We start from the raw sequence: 26,139 nt of genomic DNA, 5'->3' as shown, positions 1-26,139 counted from the left end.
TGTTTTCAGGAAATAATGGATATTATAATTAAATGTGCATGTGTCATGTTGCAGACAGTTGTTAGACTGACTGGTTTCCTATAGAGGCCCAGTCTCATTTCTCACTCACACCTTCACCTTTGCCCCCAAAACTAAACTCTATTACATCATCGAATGCTGCTCAGACATGAATGATATTTTATGTGTGAATACACAAACGCCACGCATTGATCTTGATATGAGAAGATGAAAGTACATTGTCTCAGTCTGTCTGCGTGACAGTCCCATTTTTCAAGATTGAAGATGATTTAAGTGAGATGAACAGACTGAGAACTGTATCTTATTAGATAAAACAGATGTTAAAGTTTCCTTTCACAACATCATTTGTGAGAAAAAAGTAATGAATCACATTTTATTTATTGGTTACCGTATTTCCTCAGATAGTGACCGGGGCCTTTATATACCTTAGCTGCCCAGGGTACCCTATGACCCCTATTGGAGGGACACTTTTAAAGTATATACAGTAGGCTATATTTGCTCATATTTAAAATATGAAAACCTCCTTATTTTCAGTTTTTCTAACATTTTCTGTTAATTTTTTACACATTAGCAACCACATGCAACAACAAGCTCATTGTTCAGGAGCTCATCTTCATCTTCCTCTTGGGCTGTAGTACCTACTGTATTACTCAGTGTAGCTACAACCATAAGTCACCATTAAAACTCCTAAATATGAACCCTTTCACTTCTATTTATTAACTTTATTAATTAACTTGAATGTATTTGTCTTCTGTGCCATATGAAACATAAAATACAAACAAGGAAACCTCTGTCTCAAACAGTTACACTCAGGACATTACATAATATTTACTATGGCAGAGATATGGTATTGTGATACTATCATGTGGTATGGAGGCCTGTGGTGATGCTCACACCTCAACTAAAAAACGTTTTCTAAGAACAACAGGGTTTGTAAAATTTGAGCTGCAGCATCAAAGTGGTTTTAAAGTTCTTATTCATGGAGAAAATACTTTGACATTCACTCGTCTTCGTTGGTGCAGCCCCATCTCATCCCAGTGTCTTCTGGGAAATTTGTCGTTCTCCCTTTGTTTGAAGTGAGGTGCTAAAAAACAACAGAAGGAAAAAGAGGAGGAGGAGGATGAAGAGGAGACACTTCACGTATGAGCGCACGTATGACGTCCGTGTGAACAGAGGTGGATCAGAGGAGATTAGACGAGTGGAGTGGGGGATAAAGACGGAGCTAAAGACAGGCTTTGTTTTTTTTGGTTTCTTTTTTTTTTTCTTCTGACCCCTTACGAACCGGGGCTCCTGCTAATTACCAGGCTCTCTGGTCCCTCTCTAAATGTGTTTGAAATCCACTGGATGCAGATAATTGAGCTGGAAATGTGTTACATGACAAAGTCACGCTGAAGGACAACCACTAAAAGACCTCCTCCCCCTTCTCTCCCTCCACCACCACCACCCGTGTTTCCTCTGTCAGCCACACTTTTTGAAATAAAACTCCCCCCGAAATCATTGGTTCCACGGCGTTTAGTCTTTGTTGTTTGTGGAGATTGAAGCTCGGGGGATGTTTGAGGCTCCCATTGTGATCAGCTGCAGTCGAAACAGGAGACAGGCCAGTGGCGGATGTGTCAGACGGGCCTGTGTCTCCTTGTTGCAGAAATAATTGCTTTTAGACTTCAGTTCAGGGATATGAGCTTCACACACCATCATCATCATCATCATCATCATCATAGTAGTAGTAGCAAAGTATGGACTCGCCTTGTTGTTTGCTACTACTTCCGGGTAGAAAACCAGCACATAATTTGAATGAGAACAGTAGTAACGAATGAGCGTTAAGCTAGGCTATATATCGTATTTTTCACGCCCTATCACCATTTAGACAAATCTGAAATGATTTTAGAAACATTATTATTTCTGTGTGTGTTTGTGTTGCTATGTGTGGTATTTATTCAGTTTTGGGGAATCACAGTGTCTAGAAAACATCAGTGTGGTAGCTAAGCTAACAGCGGTATCTAAGCTAATGGCGGTAGCAACGCTAATGGCAGTATCTAAGCAAAGCTAAACAGGTAACGGTTAGCCCTGCCAATTTACGATAACCAATTACAAAAATGTGCACACATCATTGGTTTCATAGACTTTACAAACATCAGATTAGTCTAAACGGCGATATAATGACATGAAAAATGAGATATAGCTAGTATATAGCGAAACTCTCGTCCGTCACTATTATTCTCATGCTGGTTTTCTACCCGGAAGTAGTTGTAAACAACAAGGCGATTCATTCTATAGGAAGCTATATCGACCTCTTGCCACCGGCTGCACGTACGTCTCAGTCCGTGCATTGACCATCTCTCTCCCTCTCCTCCTTCTCAGCAGCGGCGGTGGCGTCTCCCTCGCACTTTAAATTTCTGTATACAGCCTAAAACTCAAATTGAATTCAGCTCTTGGTATGAAAATTGATTTAGTCGGATACACAGATCCTGGGCCGAGATGGGCCTCCCCTGGGAGTGTTGGAGTATAAAGTGAAAACAAGGTGAAGAAAGAGAGAGAGAGAGAGACTCCCTGTCATTTATATTTGCATTTTAATTATAAGTTGCATCATTGCACCGAGTGCGGCAACACAACACAACACAACAAAACAAAACAAAAAACTCTCCTTCTATTCACTCCTATTCTCCTCCCTTCTGGCTCCAGGCTCGCCTCCCTTCTTCAGCCCAGGAAATAAACACGTAGCAGCACAACCAATACAGTCATGTAGGATGAAGGTGAAAAGAGCGAGTGTGCAAAAAAAAAAAAATCCTCCCTCAGCTTTGTTTTGAGGGGAAAGGAAGAGATGTGTGTATTAAAAATTGTCACGTTATTTATTTTGACGTTGGAGTTTGGTGAGTTCTAGTGGATTTCTGTGCAGCAGGAGGAGAAGATGAGTGCAGACACTATCATTTTGTCATTTATAAAACACCTCTGTGTTTTTTATCTCGACTACATGGCCCGATGTCTCCTGCTGCTGCTGCTGCTGCTGCACAGTATATAATTTTTATTTCTCCAAGTGGATTCATCTCAGTCTGCCATATGTGTGTGTATGTGTGTGTGTCTGTGTGTGAGACAGAAAATGCTGTGAGTATAGATATTTAATTGATCACATGTGAGGAGGACAGATTGCAGGAGATTCGCAGACTGGAGATCAGACTTCAGACGTGCGGGACTTTATAAGCTCAGCTCTAGATTTTTCACAGGATGTCAATGTTTATATGCACATACGCACACACACACACACACAAACACACACATAGCACCTGATTTACAAGGGGTTGTGTGTGTGTGTGTGTAAACCATGTGTAAAACCGTTACCGCTGCCAATAAAGGTAAAGCAGCATAGCAGTTTTTCTCTCCCCCTCCTCCTCCTCCTCTCCTCCTCCTCCTCGCAGGCCGCTCTTATTGAATAAGTAATATCTGATCTTTCTAGCTGAGTGTGCAAAATATTAGGAGAGAGGAGTATATGCAAATACATCGATTTGCATGTGTAATGTGATTTACCGAGACTGAAAGTCATTGCGGTATAAAGGTATTTGTGCGTGTAATGACGTACACTAGAGCGTGTATTTATCAGACAGTCATTCACAAACGGCAGAATGTGGGAACTTCACAGAGAGAGGGCAGGTGTGAACACTGTGACCTTGGGTTTTATACACACACACACACACATATGGAAGTTGGTGTTTAGATTGAGGAGTGGAGGTGAAGTTCACAACAGTGTGAACGTCAGATCTCTTTGACCTGTTTCATATGCGGCTCTAGATGTGATTTATTTGAAATGCAACACTGGTCGACTGATCATGTGACCTCTGTCGGAGTTCAGTGAGACTTTTGCATCAGTATTTTTCAAAATTGTGCGCATGAACAAGCAAACAGGATCTCATTACTCCCAACAAAACACACAAACACACAAATTATGCAGCCACACAAACATCTAAGGCATGTGCACTTATACAGCACTTGGTATCTAAGCAGTACAGAGGATCCGGGGATTGAACCAGTGGACGACCCGCTCCACCTCCACCTGTCGGCTATGTAGCTGTTGCTCTACTACACAAAGCCATAATTACACTGCACATTATTTATGCAACATAACTGAGGCCTCGTCCACACGAACACAGAGCTTTCTCTAAACAGTCTGTTCTTTCTCCTTCTTAAAAAGATTTCTGCAAACACGGGATTGTTTCAGGAAAAGTTTGTGTAGGCTACCACTGAAAACGAAGTTACGTCACGCTAACCAGCTGACTCAGCAAAACAAAACTAGCCTAGCAGCGTGAACAAAACAAAATCAGAGACAAAATGAGCCGCGGGACTGGAGTAGTGTTACAACTGGAAAAAGGTGGCTCGCTCAATTCATTTTCTGTAAACAGGAAGTAACGTCAGAGCCGCGGAAGTACGTAGGGAGGTGACGCCTCCAGTAGGTTTGTCTTGTAAAGTCCGTTATTCCATTTGCAGTGTGAAACAAAAACCAACCAAATGTACAGGTATTACAATGTAACAAAACACGGACCTTGGTTAGGACTTTCAGGTGTGAAAACGCCCACTCTGAGACACGGTTTTTCAAAAATCGAATCAGTTTTAGAGCCCCCAAAACGCCGGTTTCATGTGGCCGAAATGACGAAAACATAATGTAAAACATAATGTGAGCAGCTACATGAAAAATGTGTTACATCAGGCTGGAGGAGCCTCTCTCTCTCATTGATTATATTGAGTGATGATGTAGTGAAGTGATCTCTGGACTGTTGCTCTGTCATGTGGCGTCAGCTCTGAGTAAACAAGGGATTACAGAGTGAGCTGATCGCATTGATCATATTTGCAGCGATTATTTACTCCTCTGGTTGTTGTGGACATGAAGCTGCTCATATGGATGCTCACGTGTCCTCAGTGTGATGATGCTGGACTGGCTGAAGATGATGCCAATGTTAAGTGAAGTGAATGTAAAGCACTCACACACACACTTAACACACTTCACAGTGAAGTGAATTTAGCATATTAGCCTTATTAAACTGGGCCAAACGACTTCACTGTGATATTTATTGTGGCATTTCCTTAATCGTAGCTGCGCAAATTAGTTCAGTTAGAGTTAAATCCTCTGCAGCAGGAGAGATGTGATCAAAACAAGTGATGGGGGGAGGAGGGGGAGGAGGAGGAGGAGGCGGTGGTAGTGGTGGTGGCGGTTGCTCGGTTGCCTGGTTTTACAGCAGCGAAGACAAAAAATGGGACGTTTAAAGGAAAGAGTGGAAATAAGAAGAAGAAGGAAGAGAGAGAAGACACCGTCAGTGATGTGCAGAGATGAGGATGAGGATGTTGTTGCACCGGGGTTCGCTCCATGGTTCTCCACTTTTACTCTTATACCACTTTTCTCCCTCTTTGTCTCTCTCTCTCTCGGTGAGTGGCGGTGGCGGCGGTGGCGGTGCTTTTAGCAGAGCCCGTGGCAACATGGACCGAGACTGTTGTTTTCATACTCACACACCTGAGAGACGGCTCTCTCTCCTCCTCCTCCTCTTCTCTGCCTGTGGTCTCACCTGTGGCTCCTACACTTTAGATTTCCCTGCTAATACAGCCTAACACATCTGTATGAGCATCTGCTTGTGTAACTGTTGTCTGCATTATGTTGTATTGCGTGTGTGTAACAATGTTTGACTAACAGACTTTTATTGCCTGCGTAACAGTATGGAAACCCACTGGTCAGTCTCATTTAAACACAGCGATCTCTCTGCTCAGCTTCTACAGGAAAGCTTAGCCTTCAAGCTAAGGTAGCTAAATATTAAACAACAAAATTAAACTACTTTGGCGCATTCAGTTGAGTGCATTGCTCTTGCCACCTTCTTGAGCATAACAACATGTTTGTTAGCTGTGTTATTGCATTACATTCTTTTCACATTGCTGTGTCTCAATTCGAATACTTCCACTGCTTCCGCTGCTCGTTGAAGACAGCAGTGATATGTGCTTTCAGTCGGAGTCTCCAAACCAGAAACATCTGTAACAGCACCGGGAAAAGTTGCTAGATTGTCACTAGTTGCTTTTGACAAGAAAAAGTCGCCAGATTTGACTTTCCTATTTCCTGTTTTCTATTTTCTGCTAACATCAATACGCACATGTGCAGAATGAATAATCCACTCTATCAGCTGAATCCACTCTTCACCGTTCACTCATAACAGTCAAAAAGTTGAATGTGGAATGATGGACACTTCCCACGCCCAATGATCGCTGTCTTGGCTACATAGCGGAATATAATATATGTAAATCAACATGCAGGAAGGCATTAAACAGGTGGCCAACACACTGCTAATTGAAATTTCAAACAAAACAGGCCGGTAGATGTGTTAAAGGGGCAACAGCAACGTCCAATAAAGAAGAAGACGTTGGCAACCGTTGCCATCATTAGTTCCTGTTAAGTGCACAACGACAGTATCCGATTTGAGACGAAATCCATGCACTACAGTAGTAAGTATTGTAGTAGTAGCAGTAGTAGTAGTATTCACAATACTCTTAGAAGTATTAGAATTGAGAAAGCTACTGTTTTAGTGCAATGCTGTGCTTTGTGTAACCATGGGGCTCAATCCACGCAGTATTGAAGTCCTGAGGAGAGGCCTGCCAACCAGTGAGAGTCCGCGATACATGTATAACACTAAATATGATTGGCCGAATCAACAACATGTCTGCAGCCACAACAAAAAAAACTATTGAATCTCACAGTTCAGACAGTTGGAAACGTTTCCCAATTCCTACTATTCCTGCGCTTGTGCCGATTTGACAGGAAGTGCAGCTGCATAGCCTACTATCTGTTTCTTTTTTTTCCCCCTTTCCTTCTTTAAAGAGATGGATGTGAGCTCCTTCACTTGATCAGTCTTGCCGATCCCACAGATGCATCGTGCACATGCTCCCTGTAAGATTTCATCGGCGCTGCTGTGCTGTCTGCCTTTAATGGAATCTGACCTTATAATGAGCAGGCTTCATTAACCCTCTGTCAGGTTTCTCACCAGAGCTGAAGGGAGGGAAGCGGCTGGTGGAGGTGGTAGAGGAGGGGGAGGTGGAGGGGAGGTGGTGGGTGTTAGAAGAGCACAGGGTTGAGTCTAAGCCGTGCAACAGTGAGCTAGCATGTGGTCCGTTTGATTTAGGTTCAGAAATGCGTCAGAGCTGCGACGCTCTGTCACTTTGCCTTTCGTTTTTTGGCTCGTTTTCAGTCCTTCAGTCGTCTGAACTCTGCCACTCCCATCTATCCATCCACCCCCCTCCTCACCTCCCCCGCCCCCCCCGTCGCTGTGTTGACTTCCCCCCGCCGCCTATTGACGTACAAGGTGACCCTCCGTCCGAACGGCGCTCCAGGTCCACAGCTGCAGCTCCGCCCCCCGTCCACCTGGTGGTGTCGTCTCAGCAACGCGCCGCCTCGTTGTCTTCTCCTCCCAGCAGGAAGCGGGGGGGGGCTGGAGGGGCTGAGGGAGAGGCAAGTGGGTGGTTCGGTGTATTTGATGTTTCCCTTTCATTTTGCAAGTTAAAGGGAATTTAGATGGAGACACGTTGTTTGTGTGTGTGTGTGTTGTTGTTTTTCCATCCAGAGCAATAGCTGTAATGAATTCCTGAAGGCTTTCCCTCTCTCTCTCTCTCTCTCTCTCTTCTGTCAGTCTTTACCTCCTCTCTCTCTCTCGCAGCAGGCCTGGTCGCCTCGCGTCCTCGCCATATGGCCCGACTGAGGCAACATTTCTTTTAGGGTAAACTCGCACATAGTACTTCTATTATCATCTTCTCCACTGCAGTAGTGTGTGTGTGTGTGTGTGTGTGCATGTTTCTTTACCTTCAGTTTAGTCGTATAAACAAAATGTGATGCAGATCAAAGCAGCACCTGCATGTGCAGAGGAGGGAAGTACAGTTTAACTCTGACTGTTTGTTTTTTGCAGTTACAGTAATGATACAGCTCAGATATGAATCACTCACAGAGATAGAGGGGGAGGAAGAGGGTGTGACCAAGCAGGAAAAGCTGCAGTTCCTCTCCTGACCACTAGAGTCAGTCTCCAACATGTTAAAGGAGACATATTCTGTCCCCTTTCCACAAATTAAAATAGTTCCCAGGTGTCTTAAAGACATCACAGCTCTTTTCATCCTCTCTGAACAGCCGTGTTCAGAACGGCTGGTTTCAGCGCCTGTCCCTTTAAATGCAAATGAACCACTGCTTGCCCCGCCCCTTCTACTGGTACCAGGTAGGGGTGGTAGCTATTATGCAAATTTGAAAACTAGTTACATCACTGGAAGACAACTGAGGGAACAGCTGGTAAAACCACATGGATTTCAACCTCAGGAGCCTGAAAATTACTGATTTTTTTTTGTCAGTACTCACATTTTGGGGGCGGGAAGGCAAGACAAACACCCAGATATATGTTAAAGAGCCTTCAAAAAGTGATATTTCCATAATATGTCTCCTTTAAAGGTGAACTATGCATATTTTCACTGTCATAAAAACTCATCGTTAACAAGAGATTACAGATTATGGGGCGTTTTTGTGTCGTCATGCGGTAAAGCAGTTTCTGTTTCTGCCGAGACGAGATCTTGCAAGGTTGGTTGCTTTTTTCGGCCAAGAGACGTTAGGTGGAAGTCAAAGAGCCTCCATTCTCCCTGTAACAAGTCATTTAACTATCACTATTACTCTAAAGCTGTGCAATTAAGGTAAAAACCTTGCATAGTTGCTCTTTAATCACCTAATTTCCTCCTTTGTGACCATAACCAATCCCATCTTCTCACTACAAAAGTACCGAAAGTACCTGTTTCCTTCCTGGTAAGAAAGAATCACACATCTAAATACAGTAGCAATAAAAAAAGCTGGCAGTCATGTCATGTCTTGTTATGTTATGTCATCACTTGTTCGTCTTTCTCTTGCTTTGTCAGATGAAAACAATCAGACACTTTATGAACATGCATGTTGTGACATTTTGATCTGAGCAGCTTCAAGCGGCTGCAGCTGTGGCTTCACCTGCAGAGAGAGACACAGCTGATCCTCATCTGACAGCGCTGCACTAAAGATAACGGTGCCACACTGAACCATATTTTAACATGAGGAGGACTGAAAATAAAGCAGCTAAATATGCATTGTCTTCTCTGTAGACACACAGACAGACAGACTAGCGACTTGAGTCGAGGCGGCTGTGCAGGCGACATGTGCATCACCACCAATTCAGATTGTCACAAGCACAGATGGAAAAAAAGAAAAAAAAAACAGCCCAGCGAACAGAAATGGGCCCTCCGGTATAAATATGCATCGTAAGCTGTTCACATTATGAGATTTTGCAGATGGAGGCAACATATGTGCAGGAGTATATGCTATATCACCATGGTAAAAACGTACAGATGGAGGCGATGTCACACGCAGCACTTGTGTTATTATTACACCGTGAGTGGATGTGGTTGTTGTGGTCAGTGTTCGGGCAGCTGGCGGCCCCCCAACCCCCCCCCCCTCTTACACCCCCACACCACCCGTCCCCGGCTCTCATCCTGATGCGCCATCACCTCGCTTAGCTCTTGTTTATACAGAGGAAGTTGAATCCATCTGTCTGTTGGTTTGTCAGACTCTCCTGGCCGCCGGGGGCTGAGGTGTGTGTGTGTGTGTGTGTGTGTGTGTGTGTGTGTGTGTGTGTGTGTGTGTGTGTGTGTGTGTGTGTGTGTGTGTGTGTGTGTGTGTGTGTGTGTGTGTGTGTGTGTGTGTGTGTGTGTGTGTGTGTGTGTGTGTGACAGAGAGACGGAGAGAGACGGAGGCTGGACTGGCAGAGTGAGAGCAGACTGTCTCCCTGTAATGAATATAAATGGGCTGCAGGTCTCACTCCCCTCATCTGGCTCCCCCCTCTCTCTCTCTCTCTGAAAACAGGGATGAGGCCTAATATAAGATGTGTGGATGTGGAGGAGGAGGAGGTGGCCCCTCCCTCCCTCTTCTCCAGTACCCGACTCCAGTACTTGAGTAAGAGTACAAATACTACTGGTCAAAATTTACTCCGTTACAAGTAAAAGTAGCTCAGTCGACATGTTACTTGAGTAAGAGTAAAAAGTGCTTTTAAAGGTACTTAAAGCAGAAGTAAGCGGAATGTTTGTGTTAATATAAGTCTTAAATAGTTCTATCTTCCGACAGCAATCACTTCTATAGAGTGTTTGGTCTGAAACACGGGTCTGTCAGTCACTCTGCTCTGCTGTAAGCCGAGGAGAAAACTTTCCTTGTATCCTACAACCTTTATCCAATGAGGAGAGAGAACGGCATAAAGGGGCGGTCCTCTCTGTGTGTGCAGCCAAGGGATGCGCGTGAATGTGGTGACGTAGGGACGAGGGCGGGGACTGCTAACTCCATCGGCTGACAGGAAGTTAGCCAAAACCACCGGATCGCTTACTTCTGCTTTAAGTAAAAGTAAGAGTAAGAGTAAATTTCTTATTTTTCACATCAATGAATTACTATAATTTTTTCTAAATGAATATTAAGGACCTTTTAACTCTTGTTTCTGAGAATTAACACCTGCACTGATGTGCTGCTTTTAGCACCACAATGTTATATAAAACCTGCAGAAACACCTATGTATATATAAAAACAAATAAAATGAATGGGATCATAAGAGGACAGCAATTGTCATTTTCCCGACTTGCGGTATAGTTTTGAGTTGACAAACGCAGTCGAGAGCGTGGTGGTATCCTTATGGGGAGGGATGACGTATTTCCACTTTTACGTAGATCCCAGTGGAGAGCTGCACTGTGATAGGTTTCCTTCTTTGACAAACACAGCTTGTGTCCAATAGTAGTTTAGAAAGAAAAAAAAGAGCAGACCTGAAAGTAACAAGTACTTTTCAGCCTTCCTAGAAATTAACTCCAGTAAAAGTAAAAATATTTGTCTTGGAGATGTATTCAAGTAAGAGTAATAAGTACCAAAGAAATCTAATACTCAAGTAAAGTACAAATCCTCTGGATATGTACTTAAGTACAGTACTCAAGTAAATTTACTCCGTTACTGTCCACCACTGCTCTTCTCCCTGTAGTCGCTGCATTGTAAATACACACAACAGGCATCATGTGACTCGTCCGTCCACGGTTGAGACAGTTCAACACAATCTAACTTCATCACAGAGTTTAAATCAAGTGTTTTATGTTTTTTTTTTCCAGAGTGGAGAGAAAAAGAGTGACATCATAAAAACTTTTTTTTTTTAGCTGAAACTATAATCTTTGTGTTTTACTGCCGGCGGTGTCACATATTTAATCATCAGTAGAAAAGTCTGACAAAAAGTGACAAAATCTTTTGATATAAGATTCACTTGTATCATATTATTATACAGCTGAAGTGATTGATCAGTGATCAGGGACAGGAAGTTAATCTTTAACACTTAATCATTTGTCAAGACAAAAAAAATAAAATCTATACAGTAAGATATGTCAGTTTTCTTTGTTTTATAATTTTGTATAATCAGTATATTTGTGTTTTTGCTTTGTTTTCTAATGTTTTAACATGCAAACTGTCGATAACAGATTAAAGATGGAACCGATCTGATCCAAGATCAGAATTGGGCCAGGTATTGATGTTATTTATTGATTGGTTATTGGATCAATTCAGATTCTATTCTGTAGTTTGAGCATCTTTCAGCTGATATAGCACATTGCATTTGGCTTGAAGTGTCCTGCACTTTTATTTCACTTTTATATTCAGTTTGAAAACTTGAACCGACTTGGTTTCAGCTGAAACATTGTTTTTTTCTTTCTGAGGTGTTTGATTTTTGTAAATGTTTATTTCTACCTATTTATTTTTTATACAGTTCAAGCACTTTTCTTTTGCAAATACTCAATTTAAAAACTTTAAAGTTGCTGCTGCAGCGGTTGTAGCCCTGACCTGTTTCTACGTGAGGCCAGATAAATTACTTTGGTTTACATCTCATTTTCATTTTAATTGTGCTCCTTTAGTAAGAAGTGCTATTGCAGGTTCAATACAGCTTCGTGTAACTTGGAAGTGAAACAAAAAAGACTTGTAGTCAAACAGTAAATCACAATATTGTGTTATATATTTACACAATCTAACACAATTAAATGAAATAGCTCGGTAAAAAACCCATCTCTGTTCAACCGCAGTTTACACTTGAGGAAAAATAACAATAACACCCTCTATTACAGAGTCATTTACTACAACAGCAGCCGCACAAATTGTTTTTTGAGTCTCAACAACAACTGAACGTTACAGACTTCACCTTGCAGCACATCCTCTGCACGGCCTGTGTGTGTGTGCACGTACAATATGTGTGTGTGCACTTACAGTGTGTGTGTGTGTGTGTGTGTACGGTGGCCCTGAGAGGTCAAGAAGACAGAAGTAAAGACAGAAACAACAATGCTGCAAACAACAGCAGCTGCGTTTCCACTAAGGAAGTTCCTTAGCGATATATATATTGCTAAGGAACCATATAGTTGCCATATTGCCATATACTGTAGTTTCAATCGTCACGTTATCTTGTCTGTCCACTGTTGTCGTCACATCCAGCTCTGAGTTACAGCCAATCCGCACCCAGTAAACCTCAAGCAGTGTTTCCATAACAGTTCCTGCTCGGAGCACCTACCCTGAGGCAGGGACTTGTTTAGCCCCCGGTAAAACTCCTGAGAGATTGTCCTTTGGGGGCGGTTCCAGCTAGTTTGTTCATTTGGATGTGTTTTCTTACCTTGTGTTTGTGTTGAGCTCTCTGGGCCACCGTACCCCAGAACGCCTCTGTTAGCTCCTTACTTTGTCTTTTACAGAGAGTTAAACAGCTTCAGATTCATTGTGATGGTTAAAGGGATACAATCGATAATTCACCAATCATCATCTACTCAGCGTCATGCCAAGGAATTGGGTTTGGAGAACTTTCAGAGTCATCAAAACACTTTAGGAGTTCCAGGGGGGGTCCGGCTGGCGACAGGTTTTCATATAATGGCGGTGGATAGAGTTCACTTTTGAATCGTCCAAAACACACACTATGAAACATCCAGATACCTCCATACTGCTCGTCTGTACTGACCCAAGTGTCCTGAAGCTGCAACATGGAAAAGTTGTTTAGAAAAAATTTATGGTATCTCTGTTTTTATCCTTGTTGTAGCAGTAGCTCCCAGTGGCTGCAGGAGATTTGCTGTGAGTTGTTCTTCCGTGTTTACATCAAACATTCAATGGTTTACAACGATGAACGAACATCTCGCAGCAAATCTCACGCATGAGCACAAACATCAACAGAGCCACTGGGAGCTACTACTACAACAAGGATAAAAACAGAGATCACATTAATGTTTTCTGAGCAACTTTTTCATGTGGCGGCTTCAGGACACTTGGGTCAGTACGGATGAGCTTACTTACTTACTTATCCCCATTACGCATAGGGCAGCAACAATGTCCCTCCGCTTCTGTCTGTTCCTTCTCTATGGTCCTACGCCATGTCATTTTACGCCTCCCTTTCTTTCTTTTGCCTTCTGGGGTCCAATGTAGATCGACTCATGAGATAGCGCCTAATGACCATGCTGTAAATGTTAACTTGTTGGGTAATGTTGAGAAGTTTATTGTACTGTACAGACGAGCAGTATGGAGGTATCTGGATGTTTCATAGTGTGTGTTTTGGACCATTCAAAAGTGAACTCTATCCGCCGCCATTATATGAAAACCCGTTGCCAGTCGGACCACCCCCGGAACTCCTTAAGTGTTTTGATGACTCTGAAAGTTCTCCAAACCCTTCCTTGGCATGACGGAGAGTATAGAAGATTGGTGAATTATCAATTTTGGGTGAAGTATCCCTTTAAATGTCTTGTCACAAGGACTCTCTGCCTTCCACGTACGTACGTGGTGTCTCTCCACCAGGAAACAGACAGACAGACCATCATGTGACAGCATTTATCCTCTCTGTGCCGCCGTGTGTATTATCACCTATTAGCCGTTCGTCCCGTTCACGTTGTCATCGTGTGATTTCCTGTGACAAATGAACTGTCTGAAGACATTTGTGCTGAGAGGAGTCCGATGATTAGCACACACACACACACACACACACACACACACACACACACACACACACACACACACACACACACACACACACACACACACACACACACACACACACACACACACACACACACGCTGCTCCTCTCCTCTCTCTCTCTCTCCTGCCATCGGCCGCTTGATGTTTGTCATGAAAAGGATGGAGAGAGAAAAAAAACACGAAACAACAACAACCATCTTCTTCAGCTTTCTTCTGGTTAGGTGTCATCTGGGTCTATTTAGAAAACTGTGAGGCTGTTAGCGCCGCTGCCAGTGTTGTCATGTTTTCTTAAATTGATTCCCTGTGATTACTTGGCATTCATGGCGCTCTTTAAGGGACAGGATACAAGAAAAGCTCTCTGTAAATTGGGCTTTGGATAAGCTGTGAAACAAAGCCCGGATGATGATGATGAAGATGATGATGACACACACACACATACACACATGTGCGTACAGTATACACGCCCTCGCTCACTCATATAGACTATAATTAATTGCCAGGAAGTCTCAGGTAATTTAAATTGCAAATCAGGGCAGGCAGCCTTGTTCTCCCTCAACTTTTTTGTGATTAATATTTTATTGTTTTACTGAGCGAAAATGCCACCAGTGTTTTTCATCAGATACAAATAGCACAAAAGATGAAAAAAGAAAGAGAAAGAAAAGGGGGAAGGAGGAGAGGGGGAGGGGGGCAGTGGATTGAGGAAGATCAGATGCAGACGTTATCTCTAAACATTAATTAAGTCGTGTCTCTGTGTCTCGGGCTGGAACTGTTGAGGTCTGGGTGTCGTGTCGCCTTCCTCTCCTGTCTCCAACCCACTCACACTCTGCTGCTGCTGTTTCCTCTTCTTCTTTTTCTTTTCCTTCTTCTTTTTTTTCTTCTTTTTTTCTATTTTATTTTATACCTTTCTCTCATTTCTCGCTCCGTCTCTCTCTGTCTCTGCACTCTCGGTCTGATTCTCTACTTTTTCTGCCAAGTTTCTCTCAGGTCCTGAACTTCTCTTTCAATCAGCCACTAATTAAGCAGCGGAGAGGAAGGGTTTCTTTGGCAGGAGATCGCGGGGGGTGAGACAACGTGAGGGTTGAGCAGGAAAAGCCAGATCCTGAGACCTTATAGGTATAATATGAGTAGAGAGGAGGAAGAAGAGGAGGAGGAGGAGGATGTGAAAGGGGCGGAAGTGAGAGTTTTACTCAGTGGAGAAATGTAACTTTGAAACTAAAGTGTCGCTTTTTATTTTTTATTTAATTATTTTCTCAACTAGATTTTCCCATGAGGCTGCTTGTGTAGCAAAGGAACAACAACAAAAAAAAAGAGGCAAAAAATAATGAGGATGTTTCCCTTTTGCCACAAACAGAAGCTGAGAGGTGAAATCTTGATTGCAGCTTCTCACAATGAAGAAATAACCTTTTCCAACCATAACAGCCCTTTTTGAAAGAACCGCATGACCTTGTGAGTGTGAAAGTAGGTGTGTGTGTGTGTGTGTGTGTGTGTGTGTGTGTGTGTGTGTGTGTGTGTGTGTGTGTGTGTGTGTGTGTGTGTGTGTGTGTGTGTGTGTGTGTGTGTGTGTGTTAGTGAGTGTGTGAGTGCAGCCTGGCAGCTTGAGATGAAAGTCTTAAGTCCTGCCCTTCACTCAGAGCCACAGTGGACAGGCCGGAATCAGATGGCTGGCACAGCAGCACTCTGCTGCTCTCAGAGCAAAACACAGAGAGAGAAACCACATGTAGATAAAAGAAGGGAGGGAGGAAGGAAGAATAGGAAGGAAGGAAGGAAGGAGAGAGGGAAGAATAGGAAGGAAGGAAGGAAGAATAGGAAGGAAGGAAAGAAGGGAGGGAGGAAGGAAGAAAGAATAGGAAGGACAGAAGGAAGTAAGGAAGAAAGAAAGAAAGAAAGAAAGGAAGGAAGGAAGGAAGGAAGGAAGGACAGAAGGAAGTAAAGAAGAAAGAAAGAAAGAAAGAAAGAAGGGGAGGGAGGGAGGGAGGGAGGAAGGAAGGAAGAAAGAATAGGAAAGAAGAAAGGAAGGAAGAATAGGAAGGGAGGAAGAAAGGAAGAATAGGAAGGAAGCAAAGAAGGGAGGGGGAGGGAGAAGGAAGGAAGGAAGGAAGGAAGGAAAGAAGAAAGAAGGAAGGAAAGAAGAAAGAAAGAAAGAAAGAAAGAAAGAAAGAAAGAAAGAAAGAATACTATAGGAAGGAAGGAAAGAAGGAAGGAATGAAGGAAGAAAAGAAAGAAGGAATGAAAGAAGAAAGAAAGAATAGGAAGGAAGGAAGGAAGGAAGGAAGGCAGGCAGGCAGGAAGGAAGGAAGGAAGGAAGGGAGGAAGGAAGGGTTCCCTCTCTGTTGCTTTTTTACAAATAAACCCAGGGGAAGTTTCAACACAGCGGCCATGTTAGTGCTGACGTCACGCTGTTGCTCCTGCAGCAATTTTTCGTTCTGCCGCTGGAGAAACTCCTCGTTGTCCCTTTAAAAAAAAAAATCTACTTTTTTCATATAAATCCTCCTCCTGATTTATTGAACTTTACAAGTTTCACTTTCTATAAAATAAATCTGATACTAAAACATTAAGTTTCTTATTTACAGCAGGATCTTAGTGTGAATCTTTCTCCTACTGTATTTAGAGTCTCAAACTCAGATAAATATTTTTAGACTTTGGTAATTAACTTCACACATTTTGCAGCAGATACTCATCGCTCAGACGTTGCCAGGGGGGATTTCAAAATAAAAGCACATAGCCTACATACTGTATTTAGAAAATGATGATAGGTATGGATGTTTCCATTTGGGATCGATGACATTGACTCATTGATCATTTGAATCGATGAACAATAGTGAACATTGTCTCTCTCTCTCACACACATACACACTGTACATGCTCTTATTGTTTCTAACGTGTGTGTGTTTCCCTGTGTCCCTGCAGGAGTGTGGACGTCCTGTGGTCTCGGCTCCGTCCCTCTGCAGCTGCTGTTTCTGAGGCTGCCAGCTTCACTTATTAACCCCCCCCCCCCTCTCCCCCTCTCCCCCCCACACATCAACCACACCTGGCTGGCACTCAGGCCCCTGCTCAGCCCCCCCCCCCCACTCTGCATCAAGACTGGCGATGTCCAGCGTCCCGAGCCCCCCGTCTCCAGCAGAAATGTCCAACGGCCCCGTGGCGGAGAGCTGGTGTTACACTCAGGTGAGGAGGGAGGGAGGGATGATGTCATCGCTGTTAGATATAGATTTATATTTTTATATTTAAAATGAATCATGTCAATCGCAACTGTATAGATATATATTTTTATATTTCAAGGAATCATGTTAATTCCAGCTATATAGATTATATATAGAATCATGTCTAAACCTGTAACTATGTACTTTTCCTGTTATCTAATGGTCCTCTGTCTTTTTGGACTTTTTATGTTAATTTGTTGTATTGTTTTGGGGACTACGGATGTAATTTAGCACATGTGCTAAATCCGGTGTATTTACTGTGGGTACTCTAGCACTCACTGTCCATTAATATGCACTGTCCCGACCAAATAAACAAATAAAGTAAAGTAGCTCAGTCTTACCTGTTGAGAGAATAAGAGGAAGAGTGAAAATCAAGTAATTTATCTGGAGATTTGCAAAAATTTTCAAAGTTGGAAACTTTCCATGGGAATTAAAGGGCAATTCTGGGCAAATTCAACTCGGGGCTGTATTTTCCTATAATTTTAGGTCTAAAAGAAGGAATCTGAAGATTTTCAGTTTAATTGCTCCTGTTTTGCGGTAGTTGTGTCTGTCCCCGCATCGCCACGGCAGCGATGAATGGGAGCGGATGGAAGTTCTGCTGTTTAGGCTGTTTACATCCCTCAAAGCCGTAATTTTTTTCCACAGACAGCGTCAGTTGGCGACTCAAATATGCACCCAGAAGTTTATTTACTTGAAGCAAGCTGACATGTTTGTAAAACTAGATCTAATTCAAAGTCTCCCAGAGTCTTGCGCGAGACCCAAGTTGACGCTCGGTGTGTTCACGTGCAGTGGGAAAGCTCCCGTTTGTGTCATAAACACAGGAATATCAACTCTTGACTTGCTTCAAGTAAAAAAGACTTCTCGGCGCATGTTTGAGTAGCCACCTGACGCTGTCTGTGGAAAAAAATGTAGGCTACACTTCAAGCAAGTCAAGAGTTGATATTCCTGTGTTTTATTGATTGTTCATACAAGAATTAAAACTTGATAAAGTTCTACTCACTATTAAATCTGTTGAAATGTCATATCTTTTAATTGTATTATTTTGCATGGATGTCAATTTATGTTTGGATATGATACGGTTTGTTTAAATTACCGCCAATTTCCAGTTAATTCTTAAATTAAATTAAATTAAATTCAGTTAAAATTCCCAATAATTCCCATAATTCCACCCCTTTGCAACCCTATAGCTGGAGATGAATGAGAGTAACGAGGACAGTGACAAATGAAGTTGTCGTGAACCAGTCGCTGCTTCGTTTTCTTGTCTCTCACCAAACTTCAGTTGTTTTCTTTGTTTTAAAGGTTACACACACACACACACACACACACACACACACACACACACACACACACACACACACACACACACACACACACACACACACACACACTATACAGTCCTTGCTACTTCAGATATCACTCTCCTGTTAAGAATTGAGGCTGATAAAGTCTGTCATTGATGATGTCTGTGTTTTTTTCTCATCTTCTCTCCGTCCTTGTAAAATTGTTTTGTTGTTTTTTTTTTCCTGCTGCTGCTGCTGCTGCTTTTTACAATATCCTTTCTTCTTTCCCTTCGTTTGTTGTCAGTGTTTATTAAGATGAAAGGCAGTTTTGATGTGCCGTTTTGAAGTCCAGGCTGACCAAACACCACTTACCCATATAGAATAGATAAATATATAAATAAAGAGATCTGGTTTCAGCCCCTTCCTGTGTCTTTTTTCCCTCAGATCAAAGTGGTGAAATTCTCCTACATGTGGACCATCAACAACTTCAGCTTCTGTCGCGAGGAGATGGGAGAGGTCATCAAAAGCTCCACTTTCTCCTCGGGAGCCAACGACAAACTCAAATGGTTAGTGAAATCTGAAGAGTGCATTTGCTAAAAAAAAAAGAAAAAGAAAGAAAAGCATCTCTCTCGTCCACTTGTCGCATTAGAGACGAGGAACATTATTTTCTAGAGATGACGTCCATCAGCATCCAGATGTTTCTGCTTCTCCAGCGGCGTCCTGTGCCGTCATCTATAATCTGTGTTTGCACTGATGTGTTGAGAATAATAACACACACACACACACACACACACACACTCCATCTGCGCTGTGATCCGTGTGTAGCAGCAGTTTTGCTCCGACCAAACGTCTGGAGACCGGAGGTCTTGGGAGAACTCCACGCTAATGTGGTAACAGCCGTGTACAGAATGAGATCAACATGTAAACAACAGATCTCTTCATATTTCTGAGGCTGATTCGCTGTTTCTGTGATTTTCTTTCTTTCTTTTCTTTCTGCTGGTGAATGTGTTGCGGTTTTCCACCTCTGATTGTTATTTTTTCTTCCATGATGTCTTGTCACCTTCAGGACATGTCAGGACTTGTGGCTTTGGACAAAGTTGTCATTTTACAAGCAGGTGTTGCACAATGTGTTGTATTATGACATTTACCGGATGCTGTGTGCGGTTGTCTGATCTAGTACGTGGATTGATTCAGATGCACTGAAGACGGACAGTAGTGCACGTGTGAGAATGCAAAGATTGACTAGAATTGGTATGCACAAGGCATATGCAGTGTAATACAGTTGGAGTATGTGGAAACTGGGGGTAACATCTGGCTGCATCTTCCCTTGTTCTTACACTGTAATAGACTCAGAGTGAAAGACACAGTCATGGATGCACGTGTTGTGTTGCATAGTAAGATGATGTGGTTTAAATGTAAAATTAGGCAACTTTCCTTCATGAAAAACCATCTCAGAGATATAAAAACTTTGTGGGGTGGAGGTCAGTGAAGCAGTCAAAGCAGCGGTATACGGCGCAGTGGCAGGACGCCAGAGGTGGATCAGATCTGCCCTGAAATGGAAAAAAAGGCAGCTTCACTGCCGAGTTCCCTCCAGAGCAGAGTGAAGCGTTACGCTGCTCTTCGGCGTGGAAAGGAGTCAGCTGAGGTGGCGGTGGTGGTGCTGCTGCTGCTGCTCTGAGCATCTGAATCTTCCTGGACGCCTCCGTGCAGGGATCCCCCAGGAAGAGATGGACGACGTCCAGGGTGTAGAAGGACGTACAGGTTACTCTGCTCGTACGCCACCACAGGGAAACGAAAACCCAGACGAGCAGCAGAAATTAGAGGAACGAACGCTGGAAACGGCTGCTGCTATTGGAGGTCAGATGTTTGTCTTGCTGGATGGAGGTCTGAGACGGAGCCTGTGGACACGTGGACTCCACATATCAGGGTGTCACTGAGGTCTGCTGTGGAGGGGTTAAAGGGACATTGTGTAACTTCTCCTGTTATCTATTCACGAAAATCGATTAGTTGGTTCAAAAGTCTGTCTTTCATTAATCAGTAATCCCCCCCATCAACAAACTGAAGTGTTCCTTTCAGCTCTGAATTTGCCGTTCATATCATTCATATATCCACCACTTTCCGGAGAACGATGCTGGGTGTCGCCATGACACTCGATTCCACCAGAAAGATTAACTGGGCTAACCGTTAGCTGTTAGCCGTTAGCAATGTCTTAAATAACTCAATAAACGGCCCATGAAAAAAACATTTCTTCCAGCGGATATCCTAGTTACAACACGATTGAGTTAACTGGAGTAGTTTCATGTTGTGTCCGACAACGGGAGGGTTTTGACAGCTGACGTCCTGATAGTTTGCTGCTGCTGTTAGCTGTCAGCAGCAGCAAAGCTAACAACTACGATAACCATGACTAATTACCAAAATGTGCACACAGAAATAGTAATGTTTGTTCAATAATTTGTTTTCTAGACTTAACAAACATCAGATTAGTGAAAACGGTTTTGGCAGCCCTGAGCCCCCCACATTTGGTGCCTACACCGGTGGCTAACGCTACCAGTTAGCTGCTTGCTAGAATGCTACTACGGAGTGAAACAGAAGTTGAAAACCGACTTCCGTTGTGGTGTGACGCAAAGGATCATGGGAAAATAAAGTGGTGGATACATGGAGCGGGTAAGCTCGGTGCTGGCTGCCATGTGGTGTCGCCATGTTTTTACGTTCAGTGGCAGCGTGACGGTAGGAAACCACGGAAACTCAGCGGAGACACCGGAGCTGTCGACTCAGGTCGAGGTGGCGTCTGTGAAAAGTCACCGCGGTAACGCAGTGAGGAGGAATGGAGCGTTACACTGATGCTGCATTCACCTGCAGTCGGGCAGATGGCCGTCGCTAACAAACCAGATGTCTTTTTAGTCACAGAAGTCGAGAGAAAGCCGGTAAAACGTGGGTCAGGTAAACAATACCACATCGCTGTGTATTGTTTTGCCTCGTGCTGACGGACCACTTGTTTACATAGAGGCTTGTTTGTGCAGCGGTTGTCGTCCGTCTGCCGTCTGCCCAATTTCACGTGAATGCAGCATGAAAAATACGATTGAGTTGCTTGCGATTTACAACCGCAATGCTAGATGAGAGGAATTCCTACACAATGTACCTTTAAAGGGACAACGAGGAGTTTTGGAAAAGCGAAGTGTTTTCACACTACATTTATGAGCCTCCGCGCACACCGTAAAATTATTTGACCGGCGCAAGACAGACTCATGTTTTCATTCATCAAGAATTAAAGTCAGAGGTTCGAAGACGGAAAACGGCGATTCGGCGGCGTTATTCTCATGACTCGCCACGAAACCGAAAGTAAAGAAACGCTGGTCGGCTCAACCAGCATTTCCGCCACCACTAATAATAACAAAATAACGATAGAGACAGAACGATATATTTATCGAAAATGGGCCCATTAACAAGTGTGGGTAGCGGAGATTCATCCACATTAACGTGAGACTTTTTTATAACCAAATAGAAACTCTTCGTTGTACCTTTAAGGCTGATTGTAAGGAAAATAAAAACTGAGAGTGATTTCAGTCTGGTTGGAGAGGAGGTGGCTCCTGTGGGAACGAGCCCACATGGGAGGAGATGATGGGGAAGACCTAAAACATCCTGGAGGGGTTACATCTCCCACCCTGGGCCCCCCTGGAGGAGGAAGAGGTCTCTGGGGAGCAGGACCTTGATGTGGATTGATGAGAACTCCTCTAAATGTCATGTGTCAGGCTGTTTAGCAGATTCTCCGCCTCCAGATGCTTCACATGTTAAGTAATTGTCCATATGGGGCGTCGTACGTTTCATTTTACTGCTGTAAAACTGCTCGGCAGCATGTGCGCAACAAACAAACCATATGTTCCCAAAAAAAAGAAAAAAAAAACATTATGCAAAGCTATGATTCTTCTCCGAGGCTGCTCTCTGCACACAGACATGAAGAGATCAAGACGGAGCTGCAGCAGCTCTGATGAAACTCAACACATGCAAATGTTTGTTAAAGAGCTCGGTGAAGATCGTTGATGTTGTTGATGTTGTTGTTGTTGATGATGCTTCTGTCAGACGACGACGACGACAGGGGATTCACTTGGAGAGCTGCTGCTCTGGTCGCAAGCAGGGAGAGGGTGTTGCACTGATGGTTGAGGTGCTTCCAGGTGTTTCCCTCCCTTCATGTGCACAGTAGACACATAAATATAAAGATAGACCGATCCATAGGTCTCTCAGAGTGACACCAATTCAATCAATTATGCAGAACTTTAAACCAAATGTACAAAAACAGTTGATTTCCTCCTTTTATATTCACATTTAATGTGAAAAGGAGGAAATCAACAGTTTTTGTACCATGGGGCTGTAACGAAACATCGATTCAATAAGCAACGAGTCAAAGCATCGATTATCATTTGTTGGACGTGCCTTTATTTTGAAATTCCCCTGGCTGTTCCCACCTGAGCAGCCGGAAAAAAAGTCTTTACTATTCTTTTCTCCTCTCTGGAATAAATTCAGCCGTGTGGAAACATTTTAGATTTTTGAGAAGATGCATCTCTTATTGAATGTATGATTTTGACAAACACTCAATCGTTGTCCATTGAGTCAATATAATATCAAGTCGTGATGAAACTTCTCATTGAGAGTCTTGACTCGATGTTGGAGCCAGACTCTAGTGGTGATTAGTGGAACTGCAGCTTTTGTCAACTTCATTCGTGGTTTTGCACGGTTGAGTCTTTTTAACTTTTTGGCTAATAGTCCAACGTCTCAGTTGTCAGTATAGTGAAGTTTTTTTAGAAGGAGAAGGTTGTATTTTCCACTTCACCTGGATGTATTGAGATATTGTTGCTGTGAGGGGATGTGGACAGATTTGATGTAAAAACAGTCAATGTTGTTGTTTTTTAATTTAGCTCTTAGCTCTACCTGTCTTACCGGGATGTTTCCTCCTTTTCTTCCCCCTCCAGGTGTTTGCGTGTGAATCCTAAAGGTCTGGATGAGGAGAGCAAAGATTATCTGTCTCTTTACTTGCTCTTAGTCAGCTGCCCAAAGAGCGAGGTGCGCGCCAAGTTTAAGTTTTCTATCCTCAATGCCAAGGGAGAGGAGACCAAAGCCATGGGTAAGTCAGAGCTTAACCAACCCCCAGCTGATGCTAACCAGCACCCCCCACCCCAACACTTACATTTTTACATTTCACTCATTTTCCTTAAAGGGATAGTTCAACATTTTGGCAAATTGGCCCATTGCCATAATCCCTATAGTTGTAGCAGTAGGTGCAAGCTATTTTTAGAACGGCGGAGCAGAGCCATGAGCTGCTCAGAGCTACGCTACGGAGGCTCATGGGATTTCTTGGTTTCCCTCATCAATCTCATCAAATACACAATCCAACAACTCCACAACGCTCTGGTGGACAAGTGGTGACCTGCACATTCACCACACTATGAGATAATAACACAACGTTACCAGACAGAGTTGTTTTAGAGGGAAATTCATGCAAAACCACTGATGCACGTTCCCGTCGGGGACAGTTTTTCATCAAGCAGTCTTTGCATTTACCTCTAAAACAACTCTGTCTGGTAACGTTGTGTTATTATCTCATAGCGTGGTGAATGTGCAGGTCACCACTTGTCCACCAGAGCGTTGTGGAGTTGTTGGATTGTGTATTTGATGAGATTGATGAGGGAAACCAAGAAATCCCATTAGCCTCCGTAGCGTAGCTCTGAGCAGCTTACGGCTCTGCGGCTACAGCTCTACGGCTTAAAGGTAACAAACCTACTGCTATGACTATAGGGATTATGGCAATGGGCCGATTTGCCAAAATGTTGAACTATCCCTTCAACGTGTCACCGGGTGTACAGGAAGTGGAAGTCCGTGTTCAGCAGTAAAAAAAACAAAAAACTGTGGAAAAGTTTCAAAATGAAAAACTCCTCCTGTCACACCTGTGTCTTCGGGGGGCAGTGAAATTTGTAAATGCGGGAGGTGGTGGGGAGTGTGTCTAATACGCCGAGTGTGTCTAATAATGTGAAGTATTGATAGCCATATGGGCTTGTGTAATCACTGCCGGTTGGATTCATTTCAGGTAAATATATAATTCAGAGTAGCGTGGGGCAATTTTGATTTTAATTAAAAAAGACCCAACCTTTTTAGAAGTCTTCCTCCGCCTCGCTCTCCGTTGATGAATTGGAAATGAATGTGCCTCCTATTCCTGCTTTTTTTTTTTTTTTTTAATTAGGTTATGTTATGGGAAGGAAAAGCAAACTTGTGTGGAATTGAATTAGTGTTGGCCAGATGTGACCGCTTCCTGGTTATCAGGCTTTCTGGCTGCTGCCTCCTCCTCCTCCTCCTCTCTCCTCTCTCCTAGTGTCCTACAGCAGTGGAGCAGCACAGGAAGTGTGGAGGAGGAGGAGGAGGAGGAGGAGGAGGAGGAGGAGGGAAGAAGTGAGGGAGAGAGGGAGGGAGGGGAGAGGTGGGAGGCGGAAGTGTGTTTGAATCGGAGGCGTGTGCTCTGAAACTGTGTACAACCCCCTGCGGTGCAGGTTGTGTAGAAAAGGGAAATCATTTTTCCTGCTAAGAAACATTCCCCCATGTGAACCTGACTCCCCCTCTCTCTCTCCCTCCCTCCCTCCATCCCTCCCTCTGTGTGTTTTCTATCCCTCATTTTACTCACTCATACTTCTCTCTCCTGTTCACTTTGTCACTTTATTTCCTTTTCATCCCTCTCTTTTTTCTTTTTCTCCCACTTCTGTCCTGCATAGTTGAAAACAAGGAGCACTTCTTTAACCCTCCTGTTGTCCTCCTGGGTCAAGGAAGGAAGGAAGGAAGGAAGGAAGGAAGGAAGGAAGGAAGGAAGGAAGGAAGGAAGGAAGGAAGGAAGGACAAAGGGAACAATGGGAGGAAAGAAGGAAGGGAAAAAGGAAGGTAAGGTAGATGAACAGACTGGGTCAATTGGTTCAAAAGGGAAGGAAGAAGTAGGGATGAAGGGAAGGAAGGAAGGGGAGGAAAGAAAAAATGGAGGGAAGGAACTGATTAGGTCAAGGAAACAACAGGAGGGTTAATTCTGCCGAGCTGCAGGATGAAGGGAAAGAAGGAAGGAAGGGAGGAAGGAAGGAAGGACTAAGGGAACAATGGGAGGGAAAAGGAAGGGAAAGGGTTGTGGAAAGAAGGAAGGAAAGAAATACAGAGGGAGGGAACACATTGGGTCCATTAGATCAAAAGAGGAAGGAAGAAGAAGTAAGTATAAAGGAACGGAGGAAGAAAGGACGGAAGGAAGGGAAAAAGGGAGGAAAGAAAAAATGGAGTGAAGGAACTGATTCGGTCAAGGAAGGAAGCAGAAGGACGGACGAAGGAAGGAAGGAATTTGGATTTTGTATTCAGTGTTTTAACGGTATTTCTTATATTTTATCTCTTATATGATCACAATTAGTGCATATTCTATTTATATTGCTATTTATAATGATGCGTATATGTCACTATATGTATTTACCTTTATGTGATTCTATGAGCCAATTGCCCTTTGGGACATTCAATAAACTGAACTGAACTGAACTGCACTGAACTGAAGGAAGGAAGGAAGGAAGGGAAAAAGGATTGTGGAAAGAAGGAAAGGAGAAAGGAAGGACAGAGGGAAGGATG

General features: G+C 43.3%; 1 protein-coding gene and 1 long non-coding RNA gene across 2 annotated transcripts in view; both read left to right on the top strand.

Moving 5' to 3' along the window:
* The window catches only part of LOC310990241, a 40,105-nt gene extending 23,057 nt beyond the window's left edge, over window positions 1-17,048 (top strand). The window contains exon 3 of the long non-coding RNA XR_014595576.1: window positions 16,938-17,048. This is a non-coding gene — a long non-coding RNA (uncharacterized lncRNA). The remainder of the gene's footprint in view (window positions 1-16,937) is intronic.
* A 69-nt stretch (window positions 17,049-17,117) lies between these two features.
* Window positions 17,118-26,139, top strand: part of spop (speckle type BTB/POZ protein) — a gene marked incomplete at its 5' end in the record, with an annotated part of 71,968 nt that continues 62,946 nt past the window's right edge. Inside the window, 3 exons of the mRNA XM_083977531.1 lie at window positions 17,118-17,195; window positions 18,955-19,076; window positions 23,475-23,626. Coding sequence (XP_083833657.1) covers window positions 17,118-17,195; window positions 18,955-19,076; window positions 23,475-23,626 — 352 coding nt within the window. The remainder of the gene's footprint in view (window positions 17,196-18,954; window positions 19,077-23,474; window positions 23,627-26,139) is intronic.

Source organism: Trachurus trachurus (assembly GCF_905171665.1).
Source record: "Trachurus trachurus genome assembly, chromosome: 8".
Taxonomy (NCBI): Eukaryota; Metazoa; Chordata; class Actinopteri; order Carangiformes; family Carangidae; genus Trachurus; species Trachurus trachurus.
Note: the sequence above shows the minus strand (reverse complement) of the source record. Positions and strands in the feature narration are given on the sequence as shown.